Source organism: Eutrema salsugineum, unplaced genomic scaffold, assembly GCF_000478725.1.
Source record: "Eutrema salsugineum unplaced genomic scaffold, Eutsalg1_0 scaffold_7, whole genome shotgun sequence".
Taxonomy (NCBI): domain Eukaryota; kingdom Viridiplantae; phylum Streptophyta; class Magnoliopsida; order Brassicales; family Brassicaceae; genus Eutrema; species Eutrema salsugineum.
This window is the reverse complement of record NW_006256486.1, coordinates 13,305,499-13,319,183: the sequence shown is the minus strand read 5'-3', so window position 1 is coordinate 13,319,183 and position 13,685 is coordinate 13,305,499. Positions and strand designations below refer to the sequence as shown.

General features: G+C 39.3%; 1 protein-coding gene across 1 annotated transcript; it reads left to right on the top strand.

Annotated features, from left to right (window-relative positions):
* The first annotated feature begins 3,848 nt into the window (after window positions 1–3,848).
* On the top strand, window positions 3,849–12,182 carry LOC18010853 (protein CELLULOSE SYNTHASE INTERACTIVE 2). The gene is made up of 8 exons (XM_006393682.2): window positions 3,849–4,163; window positions 4,243–4,360; window positions 5,036–5,110; window positions 5,197–8,272; window positions 8,364–10,920; window positions 10,992–11,452; window positions 11,703–11,819; window positions 11,913–12,182. Exons 3-8 carry the CDS (start codon window positions 5,046–5,048, stop codon window positions 12,069–12,071), a joined length of 6,435 nt encoding a protein of 2,144 aa, XP_006393744.1. The 5' UTR covers window positions 3,849–4,163; window positions 4,243–4,360; window positions 5,036–5,045; the 3' UTR covers window positions 12,072–12,182.
* Window positions 12,183–13,685: the final 1,503 nt, after the last annotated feature.

Below are 13,685 nucleotides of genomic sequence, written 5' to 3'. Positions count from 1 at the left end.
TTATGCTGCTTTTCATCTTTTCCTTTTGCAGGAACACTCAAAGGATCATCTCTCAACACCCATCACCTTACAAATTAGCTTGATTACGACAAGAGAATGATGTTGTTGTCACTCGACGTGCCTTGTTTCTTTTTCTATAGGAGATTCTTACAAAGACAAAGCATATTGTGATATTGTGCCTATGGACGCTTGTCACTTGCTGCTCGGACGACCTTGGGAATCTGACAGACGTGTTCTTCATGATGGATTTCTTAATACTTACAGCTTCAGCTTTAATAATCGCAAGTTTGTTCTCCAACCATCACTACCCGAGCAACGAACGCCCAAGGCCAACCCTGTCCTCCTTCTACAAAAGACTTATTTTCTCTCTGCTATGCACGATGAAGGAATCGTGTTGATCTTAATGACCAAACCTGTCACATCATCGCGTTTTCCAGAGGTTCCGCTCGCTTTCAGTGCTCTCATCAATGAATTTGCAGACGTTTTTCCAGATGGTTTACCCAACGGTCTCCCTCCTCTTCGCGATATACAGCATCGCATTGATTTGGTTCCCAATGCACCGTTGCCTAACCGATCACATTATAGGATGATTCCAAGCGAGCATGAGGAGCTTCGACGTCAGGTCGAAGAACTTGTTGCTAAGGGATTTTTGCGGGAAAGTCTGAGTTCATGTGCTGTTCCTGCATTGTTGATTCCAAAAAAGATGGTTCTTGGAGAATGTGCGTCGATAGTAGAGCCATCAACAAAATTACACTCCGATCGTTTCCTGATTCCTCGCCTTGATGACTTGCTTGATCAGATTGGTTCTGCTACTATTTTCTCAAAGCTTGATCTCAAGAGTGGTTATCATCAGATTCGTATCAACCCTGGTGATGAATGGAAGACGGCATTCAAGACTCGTGAAGGTCTCTTTGAGTGGCTTGTCATGCCTTTTGGGTTATCGAATGCGCCTAGTACGCTTATGCGAGTAATGAATCAAGCATTACGCCCTTTTATAGGCAAATTTGTAGTCGTTTATTTTGACGATATCTTGGTCTTCAGTTCTTCCCTAAGTGATCATCTCTAACATCTCGCTGAGGTCCTTTCAGTCTTACGGCACGATAAATTCTACGCTACTATTAAGAAGTGTGAATTTGGAGCCTTTGAAGTGCAATTCCTTGGTTATATTGTTTCTGCAAATGATTTAGCTGTCGATCCAAGCAAGGTTTCCGCAATCAAGTCGTGGCCGCAACCTACTACGATTACAGAGGTTCGTAGTTTTCACGGACTTGCCTCTTTTTATCGCCGTTTTGTGTCGCAATTCAGTAGTCTTATGGCTCCTATAACCGACTGCATTCGAGATGGACGCTTCACTTGGACACCCGAAGCTGATTCTGCCTTTCAGACGATCAAAACTAAGTTGTGTTCAGCTCCAATTTTAGCTCTCCCGGATTTCACTTTGGTTTTTGAATTGCATTGTGATGCCTCTAAAACCGGTATTGGTGCAGTGCTCAGCCAAAAAGGACGTCCTATTGCTTACTTTAGCGATAAATTGGCAGGTGCTCGTTCGCGCTATAGCACATATGATGTGGAATTTTACGCAATCATTCAAGCAGTAAAACATTGGCGTCATTATTTGTTTCAGAAGGAGTTTGTTCTCTTCACTGATAATGATGCGCTCAAGCATTTACACAGTCAAGGGAAAGTGTCTTCTCGCCATGTGTCTTGGATCGCTTATCTGCAACAGTTTACTTTCGTCATCAAGCACACTTCTGGTTCCTCTAATCGCGTGGCAGATGCTCTCAGTCGCAGACAGTCCCTTCTCGCTGTCCTTCATACTTCTGTCCCTGGGTTTAGCTCATTCATCGACTTATATCCCAGTGATCCTTCTTTTGGTTCGATTTTTGAGGCTGCTTCGTCAGGATCCTCCTCCGACTACACTATTCAAGATGGGTTTCTCTTTCGGAGCAATCGACTTTGCATTCCGGAGTGCAGCCTGCGTCTAAAGCTCATTACAGAGTTACATCAGGAGGGACATGTAGGAAGAGATCGCACTCTTTAGCTCGTTTCGTCTTCTTACTTTTGGCCATCTTTGCACCGTGATGTGGAGCATTTTGTGGAGCGATGTGTTACGTGTCAAACGTCCAAGGGTCATTCGTCTAATGCTGGTATTTATATGCCTTTGCCAGTTCCCACTCAGCCTTGGACAGACATTAGCATGGACTTCGTGTTAGGTCTTCCGCAGACTCAAAGTGGTTTTGACTCCATATTTGTTGTCGTCGACCGATTCTCCAAAATGGTGCATTTTATACCCTGCAAAAAGACCATGGATGCTGTTCAAGTCGCAACATTATTCTTTCGGAAAATCTATCGTCTTCATGGTTTGCCATCTTCGATAGTGTCTGACCGTGACTCGCATTTTCTCGGGCATTTCTGGCGCTCTTTGTGGAAACTCCTTAATACAAGTTTGGATATGAGTTATGTGTATCATCCGCAGACCGTTGGCCAGACGGAAGTCAGAAACAGATCTCTAGGTAACCTTTTACGCTGTTTAGTGGGTGATGCTGTCAAAACATGGGATGCTAAGTTACCCCAAGCAGAGTTTGCGTATAATCATGCAATAAACCGTAGCTCTGGTTTTAGCCCGTTTCAGGTAATTTACGGTGTTATACCCCGAAGCCCTACTGATCTTTCTGCCCTTCCAGATAGGACGCGTATACATGGAGATGCTGCATCTTTTGTTGATGAAATTGCTAAAGTCCACGAGCAGACCGTTCAACATTTGGAATCATCAACTTCTAAATATAAACAGGCTGCAGATGTTCATCGTCGTCGGTTAGTTTTTGACATTGGTGACTTAGTTTGGGTTTATCTTACTCGAGATTGTATGCCTTCTCGTGCTTACAACAAACTTAAGGCTAAGAAGATTGGACCTTTAGAAATACTTGAACGCATTAACTACAACGTCTATAGAGTTCGCCTACCGGCCGATATTACCACTTCAGATGTGTTTAATGTTCGTTACCTTTCCTGGTTCGTTCCAGCTGATCCGGTTCCAGATTCGAGGTCGAATCCTTCTAACCCCGCGGGACCTGATGTAGCATCATCATCATCATCGCCATAGTTTGCCGAACAAGAAACTTACTGCATCTTTTCCTTTTTCAAGTTTTCCTTTTATTTTAAAACTTCGATTAGAAGTGCTGTTTATTCGCCTATATAAGGCATAGCTTTGCTTTGTTTTAAGACTCAGTTTTTGAAGTTTAATAATAAGAGTATTCTCTTTACCCCTGCTTGATTCGATTAAGTTCATCAAATTGGGAAGCCCTTGCATCAATTTCGATTAAGTTCATTGATCCAAGAAGTCAGGTCTCTAGAAATCACCTTGAATTTTATATTGAGCTGAAGTTCCGAAACCCTACGCTGCGCCATGCACTGACCCTTACCGAAAGATCTCTTGCGTTCAGCTCTGCTTCTAATTTGGTCAGTGTCTATATAAGGCCTTGTTGCGTGATGATGCTCCTCAAATTGTAGTAAATGTAGTGATGCCTGTACATGAGAAAAAAGGATTTCATTACATAGGTTAGACACAGATTTTGGAAGTGACAATCGTATTTAGAGATAAAGTGTGATAAACAAATTGAATCAATCTAGAGAAGGTATGGGAGATGAGAAGAGGTTGAAACTGAGGAGGTAGTGGGGAGGAAACTGGTTTAAAGTAGTATGTTTCATATGAGTACTATGGAGGAGGAGGGGAAGAGGCGAGATTAATTGTAAAAAAAAGACGTAATCAATTGGTTGATGAAAATCATATTCGCGAGATGAGAAGCAGATGAAAAGCTGATGTGGACATTATTAAGAGCTCCAAATAGCTGTTTTTATATAGTATAGATGTGAATTATCAAATATTTTACTATAAAGATATGATTTCTTCGAAATGGTATTAAATCTCTACTAAATTAGGTGTTGGATATAAATTATCCGACAAAGAGAAACAAAAATAGAAGAAAAATTTTGAAAGGGATAGAAAAGTCAGAAGTTGCGCAAATAGATGGCTTGAGATTTAGGATTTCTCCTTCCTCTCTGTCAAACCTTAAAAAAAACTTCTTCTTTTTTTACTTCGTTAGATTGTTTGTTTGTCGGAGAAGCTATTCAACGATTCTTGTCTGAGAAACCACAAAGAAGAGGTAAGATCCTTATCAGCTTTTTTTAAACCATGACAATGTCGATTTGATTGAAAATTCATTTGTTTCTTCTTTTAATTAGAAACACAGGATCCAAACCGATCATCATATACTAATTGCAAAATTGCAACATTTGAATATTAGGAGCGGCGTTTGCTGCTCCTAGGAGGAGGGAGTTGTGAAAAGTTTTTGGATAAAAGGTAACTTATACACATTTGTACATTTTTTTAATTTTTTTGTTGTTGTTGTTTAATTGCACATTTTTTTTATTAAGAGATTCTTAGAAAAGTGTTAAATCTTGGAATTCCTACGTTCATACATGTTTTTTTTATAGATGGTTAAAAATGTTAGACAATGTTCGAGTTTTTCATCACAAATTCGATGTATAGACATGTGACTGGTAAATACTATCTTAACCTAAAAACCTTCGTGACAACAATTGGTACTATGCATAGATTTATCAATGAGGACTAGGATTGTATATTTAAAAAAAAAAACAAAAAAATGTAAAACAATAAAGAAAAAGATAAGTTTCTTAGAATCCCTTCATCACATTCATATAATTACGTTTGAAAGGTTTAATTAGATCTTATCAATAACAACATTTCCAGTAGTTCATTTTTATGATTCACAAGACAATTGTGGTATAAAAAAATTTTAATCACCAAATGACAATACAAAACCAAGATGTTTTTGAATTTTGTTTGATTCGTTGTTAAGTCCATTTAGCTATAACTATTATCTTTTCTTAAGCGTCACAAACAAAATTAGTATTTTTATTTTTTTGGTGAAGACAAGTTTAGAATACTAAAAGAAACAGTAAACTAGCTAAAATTTCTTCAGTATCATATCTCTTCAAGTTTTCTTGTATACAGAAAAGGGAAGATGTCGAAGCCTCCCTCCTCAACAAATCAGCAAGAGACTCCTTCTGTGTCCTCTCCTCGGCTGAGGTAGTGAGTTGTATCTGATACATCCACTTTGATCCTCTTTCTCTCTCTCTATCTCTCTAAATCATGAGCGATGGTTTTGAGTGCAGGGACAGCAATAAGAAGATGACGCCAGAGATGGATGATCCGGAGAAAGCAGCAGTAACAATCACACGTCTCATCGAGCAGCTTCACGCGAAGAAATCATCAGCGCAAGAGAAAGAGCTCAGCACAGCTCGGCTTCTCGGTCTAGCCAAAGGCAAAAAAGAATGTAGAAAGATCATTGGACGGAACGTGAACGCTATGCCTTCCTTCATATCACTTCTCAGGAACGGAACCATTCTGGCGAAACTCAACTCCGCTTCGATCTTGACCGTTCTATGCAAAGACGAAAACATTCGTTCTAAAGTACTGATAGGCGGATGCATCCCGCCGCTTCTGTCACTTTTGAAATCTGATTCTGTCGATGCAAGAAGAGCTGCTGCCGAGGCTATATATGAGGTTTCTTTGTGTGGAATGGATGATGATAACGTTGGTACTAAGATATTTGTCACGGAAGGCGTGGTACCGAGTTTATGGGATCAGTTAAAGATGAAAAAAAAGCAAGACAAGACTGTTGAAGGATATTTGGTTGGAGCTTTGAGAAATCTTTGCGGTGATAGAGATGGGTTTTGGACTGTAACACTTGAAGATGGTGGAGTCGATATCATCTTGAAGCTTCTACAGTCTAGTAATCCGGTATCGCAATCAAATGCAGCTTCTCTTTTAGCTCGTCTTATTCGGATTTTCACTTCTAGCATCTCAAAGATAGTAGAGTCAGGTACTGTGCAAGTTCTGGTTCAGCTTCTAAGTGAGGAGAACAGTGTTTTCGTGCGTGCCAGTGTAGTCAATGCTCTAGAAGCCATCACATCAAAGTCAGAAGAAGCTAAGAATGTGGCTAGAGATTTGGATGGGGTTCACCTTCTGATTAGCGCAGTGGTTGCTTCGTCTAAAGAGTCGGTAGATGAAGAAACCGAACATGTCTTACAGAGTTATGGGACACAAGGTTTAGCAAACTTATGCGGAGGAATGTCTGCTTTGATAGTGTATCTTGGAGGGCTATCATTGTCTCCACGTCTCACTGAGCCTATCGCTGATATTCTCGGAGTTCTTGCTTATGCTCTGAGGAAGTTTCAGCTAATTTGTGGTGATGGTAGAGAAACGTTTGATCCAACAGTAACAGAAGGAGTACTAGTGAAACTCTTGAAGCCCCGAGATACTCAACTGATCCAAGAACGTATCTTGGAGGCTATGGCAAGTCTATATGGAAATGTTGACGTATCGAAACCACTCAACAATGTGGATGCTAAGAGGGTTTTAGTCGGACTAACAATATTGGCCACGGGTGGTCCACGTGAGCGGATGATAACTTGTTTATCAAATTTATGCAAATATGAGAATGTTTGGGAAGCTATTGGGAAGAGAGAAGGCATACAAATACTCATACCGTTTCTTGGTTTGTCCAGCGAACAACATCAAGAACTGTCCGTTGAGTTCTTAGCGATCTTGACTGACAGGGTCGAAGAAAGTAGATGGGCTGTTACTTCCGCAGGTGGTATTCCTCCGTTACTACAGATACTAGAGACTGGCGTGTCCCACAAGGCAAAGGATGATGCGGTCCGTGTCCTTTGGAACCTCTGTTGTCACAGTGAGGAAATCCGTCTCTGCGTCGAGAAAGCAGGAGCTATTCCTGCACTCTTGGGACTTTTAAAGAACGGTGGACCAAAATCCCAAGAGAACTCAGCAAATACGCTTTTGAAACTGATTAAAACAGCTGATCCAAGTGTTATCGAGCAAGTACAAGCTTTGTTTCTCGGAGATGCTCCTAAATCAAAGACTCATTTAATAAGAGTTCTTGGCCACGTTCTTGCATCAGCTTCATTGGAGGACTTTGTCACCAAAGGTTCTGCAGCAAATAATGGATTGAGGTCTCTTGTCCAGAGACTTGCTTCATCAAATGAGAAAATGAAAGAGAACGCAGCTTCTGTCTTGGCTGATCTATTTAGTTCAAGAAAAGACCTTTGTGGTGGTCTTGGATTTGATGAGAATGATAATCCGTGCACAAAGCTTTTAAGCGGGAACACTCACGCGGTAGCAACGCAATTAGCGCACGCCTTGGGCTCTTTATCTAATCCAACAAAGAAAAAACTTGGCCAAAAGAAGCTATCCGGTCCAGAAGTCGAAGTGATCAAACCATTGATAAAGTCAGCAAAAACAAACCCTGCAGAGTCAGCAGAGAATCCCATGTCCACTCTTGCAAACCTCCTTTCAGACCCAAATATTGCAGCCGAAGCATTAGATGACGATGTTGTTTCCGCTTTGACAAGAGTACTGAGAGAGGGAACACTGCAAGGTAAGAGAAATGCTTCACAAGCTCTACATCAACTACTGAAACATTTCCAAGTTAATGATGTGTTCAAAGGAAATGATCAGTGTCGATTTGCTGTTCCTGAACTCATTGAACTCTTAAACTCAACTGACCTCAACAACAGTGCGTTTATGGACGTTTTAGAAGTACTCTCTTTGCTAGCCAAAGCTAAGTATGGTGCTAACTTGTCACATGACCCCTTTTCTGCATTCACTGAAGCTCCTTCGAGTTTAGACTCTCTTGTCCGCTGTGTAGCTGAAGGTCATCCTTTGGTGCAAGATAAAGCAATAGATATTTTGTCTCGCTTTTGCAAGACACATTTTGTCTTGTTAGGTGAACTTTTGGTGGCACGGTCAAAATCTATTTGTTCGTTGACTAATAGGACAACCAATTCATCCAGTCCTGAAATAAAAGTCGGAGGAGCTATGTTGCTTGTCTGCGCAGCAAAGAAGGACAAGAAATTATGCGCAGAAGCAATTGGCCAATCAGGTTATACGAAAAGATTAGTGAGCACTCTTCTTGATATGTCAAAGCAGAACTCTCTATGTTCTTCATACAGAGTTGAAATTCAAAGACCAAGATCTTTCATCACAAGCAATTTGTGCTTAAAGTTGAATGACCACGAAATGGTTGATCCAGTTACTATTTTGGGAAGCACAGTCTCCATGTGGTTACTCTCCATTTTATGCTCTAATCCCAAGGAAAGAATTGCCGTCATGGAAGCCAATGTACTTGAAATAATTGCAGAGAAGCTTCAAAGATACAATTTCAACACACAGGTAGATAAGTATACTTACTAGCTCTCTTCTGTTTATTTTTTTCTAAATTTTGTAGTATTTGTTGCTGAGTTATGATCTTCAACTTTTGCAGGAGAATTTCTCGGATTCTGAAGAAAGATGGATTGGTCTATCATTCTTAGCTGTTATGTCTCAGGAATTTAACGTTGTCTCATCTCCGGCAACAGCAAATCTTGTGCCAACTCTAGCTCTTTTCATGCAATCTGATCAGATGATTGATGGATATTTTACTGCACAAGTTTTGGCAGCGTTAGTCCGTAATAAGAATGATAAAATCATTGCAGAAATAGTGAATTCAGATATCATAGAAGCCCTGATCAACACGGTTGGGAATGCAGAATCATGCACAGGGAGTCTTGGTGCCTTAGCAGAAGAGTTATCTCTGTTACAAAATCCTTGTGAGGCTACATTAGAAGCATTATTCGAAGATGAAAGATTAAGACGCGATTCACTTACCAAAAGATGTATTCCTTTACTGGTGAATCTCTTGAAGCCTAATGCAAATAAACCTGGAGCCTTACCTGTAGCTGTTCGGCTTCTGAGTCGTATTGCAGAGTGGGGTGATTCAAGTAAATTACTCATGGCTGAATCTGGAGCTCTTGATGGTTTAGCAAAGTACCTTTCTTTGAGTCCTCAAGATTCGACCGAGTTCACAGTTTCTGAACTGTTAGGATCACTCTTCCGCTGTTCAGAAGTCACACACCACAAAACAGCTTTAAGTTCCATGAAGCAGCTCATAGAAATTCTTCATAATTCTTGTAGAAGTACTCGATACAGCGCAGCAAGGGCTCTTCGTGAGCTTTTTAACTCTGAGCACATCAGATATTCTGAATCAGCATGGAAAGCGCTTTCCCCTCTTATTGAAATGTTGAATACCACGCTGGAGAGTGAACGAGAGGCTGCTTTAACAGCTCTAGTGAAGCTAACTATGGGAAAATGTCCAAGGGCGGCAGATATTCTTAACAGTCTTGAAGGAAACCCATTGGAGAACATCTACAAGATTTTATCTTCAGATAGTTCATCGCTTGAATCGAAGACAAGTGCTGCGAGGATATGTTCCTTTCTATTTACAAGCGAAAGTTTAAGAACAAGTTCGGCTGCTGCAGATTTCATGGTACCTCTTATATCACTTATCCGGTCAGGAACAAGCACTACTGTAGAAGCCGAGATAATAGCACTTGACAAACTCTTAGATAGCAAAAGATTCACAGAGATCGCAGAGGAACATGATTGTGTGAATCTGTTCTTCGGCCTTATGGCTTCTGGAAACTATCTGATCAGTGAGGCTGCAATTTCTTGTCTGGTGAAAATGGCTAAAGACAAGACTCCGCGTAAAATGGATTTCATTAAAATGGGGATAATAGAGCAATGCCTTGGTCAACTCTCTACATACCCTCCAAGCTCATTATGTTCTGTAGTCGCTGAGTTATTCAGAGTTTTGACGAACGTTGGTGCTATAGCTAGAAGCCAAGACGCAATAAAAATGGTACAACCGCTCCTCTTGGTTTTGCTTAGACAAGACTTGGATTTTCAAGGCCAGCTCGGTGGTTTACAAGCGATAGCAAACATCTTAGAGAAGCCAGTGGTTCTTGAATCATTAAAACTCGCATTATCAGCAATCATTATGCCATTAATACCATTGCTTGAATCTGAATCTATAGCGGTCCAACACGCAACCGCAGAAATACTGACCTCTCTATTCGAAACACAACGTTTTCAAGAGGAGATCATGACCAAGGATCTCATTGCTCCTCTCGTGAAACTCTCCGGGATCAGAGTAAGAAACTTACAAGAGATAGCGTTGATGGGTTTAGAGAAATCATCCCTTACATGGACGAAGGAGGTAGCAGATGCCGAGGGAATTCAAGAGCTTTCCAAAGTTATTATGGACGAAGATCCTCAGCTTCCTGTATCTCTATGGGAGTCAGCAGCTTTCATTCTCTGTAACATTCTCAGATTCAACTCAGAGCATTACTATTTCACAGTAACGGTACAAGTTCTTGCGAAAATGTTGTTCTCAACAGCCGAGAGCACGGTGATATTAGCCATCGACGCATTGATCATCCGCGAGAAGCAAGACTCATCAAGTGTTGTAGAAATGGCTGAAGCAGGTGCACTCGACGCATTACTCGATCTACTAAGATCACACCACTGCGAAGAGCTCTCAGCAAGATTACTTGAACGAATACTACGAAATCCAAAGGTAAGAGAGACAAAAATCTGCAAATTTGTGATCACTCCATTGTCAGAGTACATACTAGACAAAGAGACAAGATCAGAATCCGCAAAGCTACTCGTGGCGATGGCTCTCGGTGACATCTCTCAACACGAAGGACTCGCTAAAGCCACGGATTCGGCGTTGGCGTGTCGTGCATTGATCAGCTTGATTGAGGAAGAACCAAGCGACGATATGCAAATGGTTGTGTTGTGTGCGATGGGAAACTTTGCAATGCATAGTAGAACAAGCAGAAAAGCTATCGCGGAAGCTGGTGGTGTGTGTTTGGTTCAAGAGTTGCTTAGATCTTGTAATCCAGAAGTTTCTACTCAAGCAGCACTAATGATCAAATCTCTCTTCTCTAATCATACACTTCAAGAACACGTCTCTAGTGAAATCATCAAATCTTTAACTGGTAAGTTTCCGAATTTCGAAGTTTTCAGTTTCTCGTTATCCGATTCTTTAACTCACCTCTTTCGATTGCAGCTGCGATGGAGAGAGAGTTTTGGACGACAGCGATGATAAACGTGGAGGTAGTGAGAACGCTAAACGCGATTCTCACGACGTTTCCTAAACTCCGTTCATCGGAGGCGGCGACCGCCTGTATCCCTCATCTAATCGGAGCTTTGAAATCCGGCGATAAAGAAGCGAGAGACTCGGCGTTAGACACGATCTATACTCTGAGACAGTCGTGGATAACAATGCCGACGGAGACGGCGAGGTCTCAGGCGGTTTTAGCGGCGGAGGCGATTCCGGTTCTGCAAATGATGATGAAATCGAAACCTCCGGAAGGAAGCTTCCATCAGAGAGGGAACAGCCTCTTGAATTGCTTGCCGGGAAGTTTGACGGTGGTGATCAAACGCGGCGATAATCTGAAACGCTCTACGGGAAACACAAATGCATTTTGCAGCTTAATCATCGATAATTGTCCAACCAAGAAAACTAAGGTATAACCGGTTCAATTATGATTAATTTCGGTTTAATTCAGCTCAGTTTCGGTTCAACGTGATTGAATTCGGTTCAATGTGATTGAATTCGGTTTCATTGGGTTCAAGTTCAGTTTGATCATTCGGTTTCGGTTCAATGTGATTATTTCGGTTCCGGTTCAATTTGATTGAATTCGGGTCCATGCGATCGAAATCAGCTCAATTTGGTTGGGTTTTAACTAGATTTAACCTGAATTATATTTTGGTTCAGGTTGTGAAACGCAATAGCTCACCGGTTTGGAAGGAATCATTCACATGGGACTTTACTGTTCCTACTAGAGGACAGTTTCTTGAAATCGTCTGCAAATCCAATAACATATTTCGCAACGTATGTTTAAAATTTTCTCACTTTCGTGGTTATCTTTTGATTTGCAATTTTTGACTAATTTTTTTATTATTTTTTCTTATAAAAATATTCCAGAAGAATCTGGGTAAAGTGAGGATACCAATCGACAAAGTGTTAACTGAAGGGAGTTATAGTGGAAGTTTCAGATTAAGTGACGAAAACAAGAAAGATGATTCTGATAGAAGTCTAGAAATCGAGATTGTTTGGTCGAATCAGACATTTTCATATCCATAAAAGGTGTTCAAATTGCTCTTACTTAACTTGATTATGTTATTGTTTATTCTATAAATTTTATAGTTTCTCACTTGTGTATTATGTAAAACTCAAAACTATCTGAAAGCGGGAATTTCTATTGTCGTCATTCCGAAATTAAACTGATGTATAAAAATTGAGGATACGGAGAGAGAAAAATCACTGAAAAAAATCGGATGTATCCATCAAGTGGATTTGAAGGAACATATCATCTACTTAAATCAATCAGAATATATGTGAAAAGGATGATGTCCAACTGAACTGTATATAATACTATGAGACCTGACCGACATTTATAAAATAAAAAAATGCATATCTATATGTATTTCTTCGAACTCAGGAAATTTTCCAGCTTAATAAAGATAAAGATGGAAGCTCTAAAAAACTAAAAAAATCTTTGTTACTAGACTATTATACATTCGTTTTGAATGACCATGCATTAATAGTTGATACAATTGGTTAAAGTGATTATGACCAACGATGAGTTAGCTTAGTTGTTGAGTCCCTGGATTACATATAGCATAGGATTTTGGAGGTGATGGGGTTGAATCATGTACATTAGGAGAAACCTGCTCTCCTTTGCTGAATGAAAATCCCAGTGCGAATCCGGATCTAACTCTCTTCCTTCTCTGGTAAGTTTAAGCTCCTCGAGTCTATAATGGCGTCTAGGCTAGGATTAGACTAAGAATTGAAGGGATTATGAATTGTTTATGGCTATTGTTTTTGGGCGAAAAGTTTCAAGTTCTTTTTTCTTAAATAGATTTCTCATTCGGGTATGTTTTTAAATACTATTTTGATAAAAACAAAAATATACAATCAATCATAGTTACTAAGATATTACTTTGTGTATATTAATAAAAATAATACTATATCTAAAAACACAAATAAGTAGTCAAAATCAATACAACTTAAAATCGTCTTTTGTAATTGTCTTTTTCAATCTATGAATAGTTTTTTTTTGTTATTTTTTATTCTTTTATATTTCATCATAGCATAGTTTTGATTAAAAACACAAATAAATAATCAAAATCAATACAACTTACATGAAAACTTCAGTAAATGAATTACATAAAACATCAAAACAAAAATATTATATTAATCTATGGCAGTCGTAAGATAAATATAAAATATAATCTTTTGTATCTTTCTTGCATTATCAATCTTATGTGGTCATGTGGAAAATTTTATGGACATGTGGCAAAAAAGTTATTTTATTGTCCTAACTGGTTTAGCCAATACAAATTTCTGATTTAATATAGTACACTGAAAAAACAAACTATTAATCCAATTCTTGCTTTCGGATTCATGAAAATTTTTGTTTTGTATCATATATATTGTTTATGATAATTTTTAAATAATTTTAACAATTATATATACCTCATTTTTTCTAACCAAAGTGAATAAATTTTTTATTTTATTTAAATTGATTCTCATTATATTTTTTTTCTATAGAATACCCAAAAAGGAAAAATTTCTTTTATAATGCTAACTGAAACCAAATTTGTCTCTTTAATGTTTTGTTGAAAAAAGTTGTCCCTTTAATGTTTATACTAATGTTAACCCAGTTTTGCCTTCTAATTTTTGAATTATTGATTA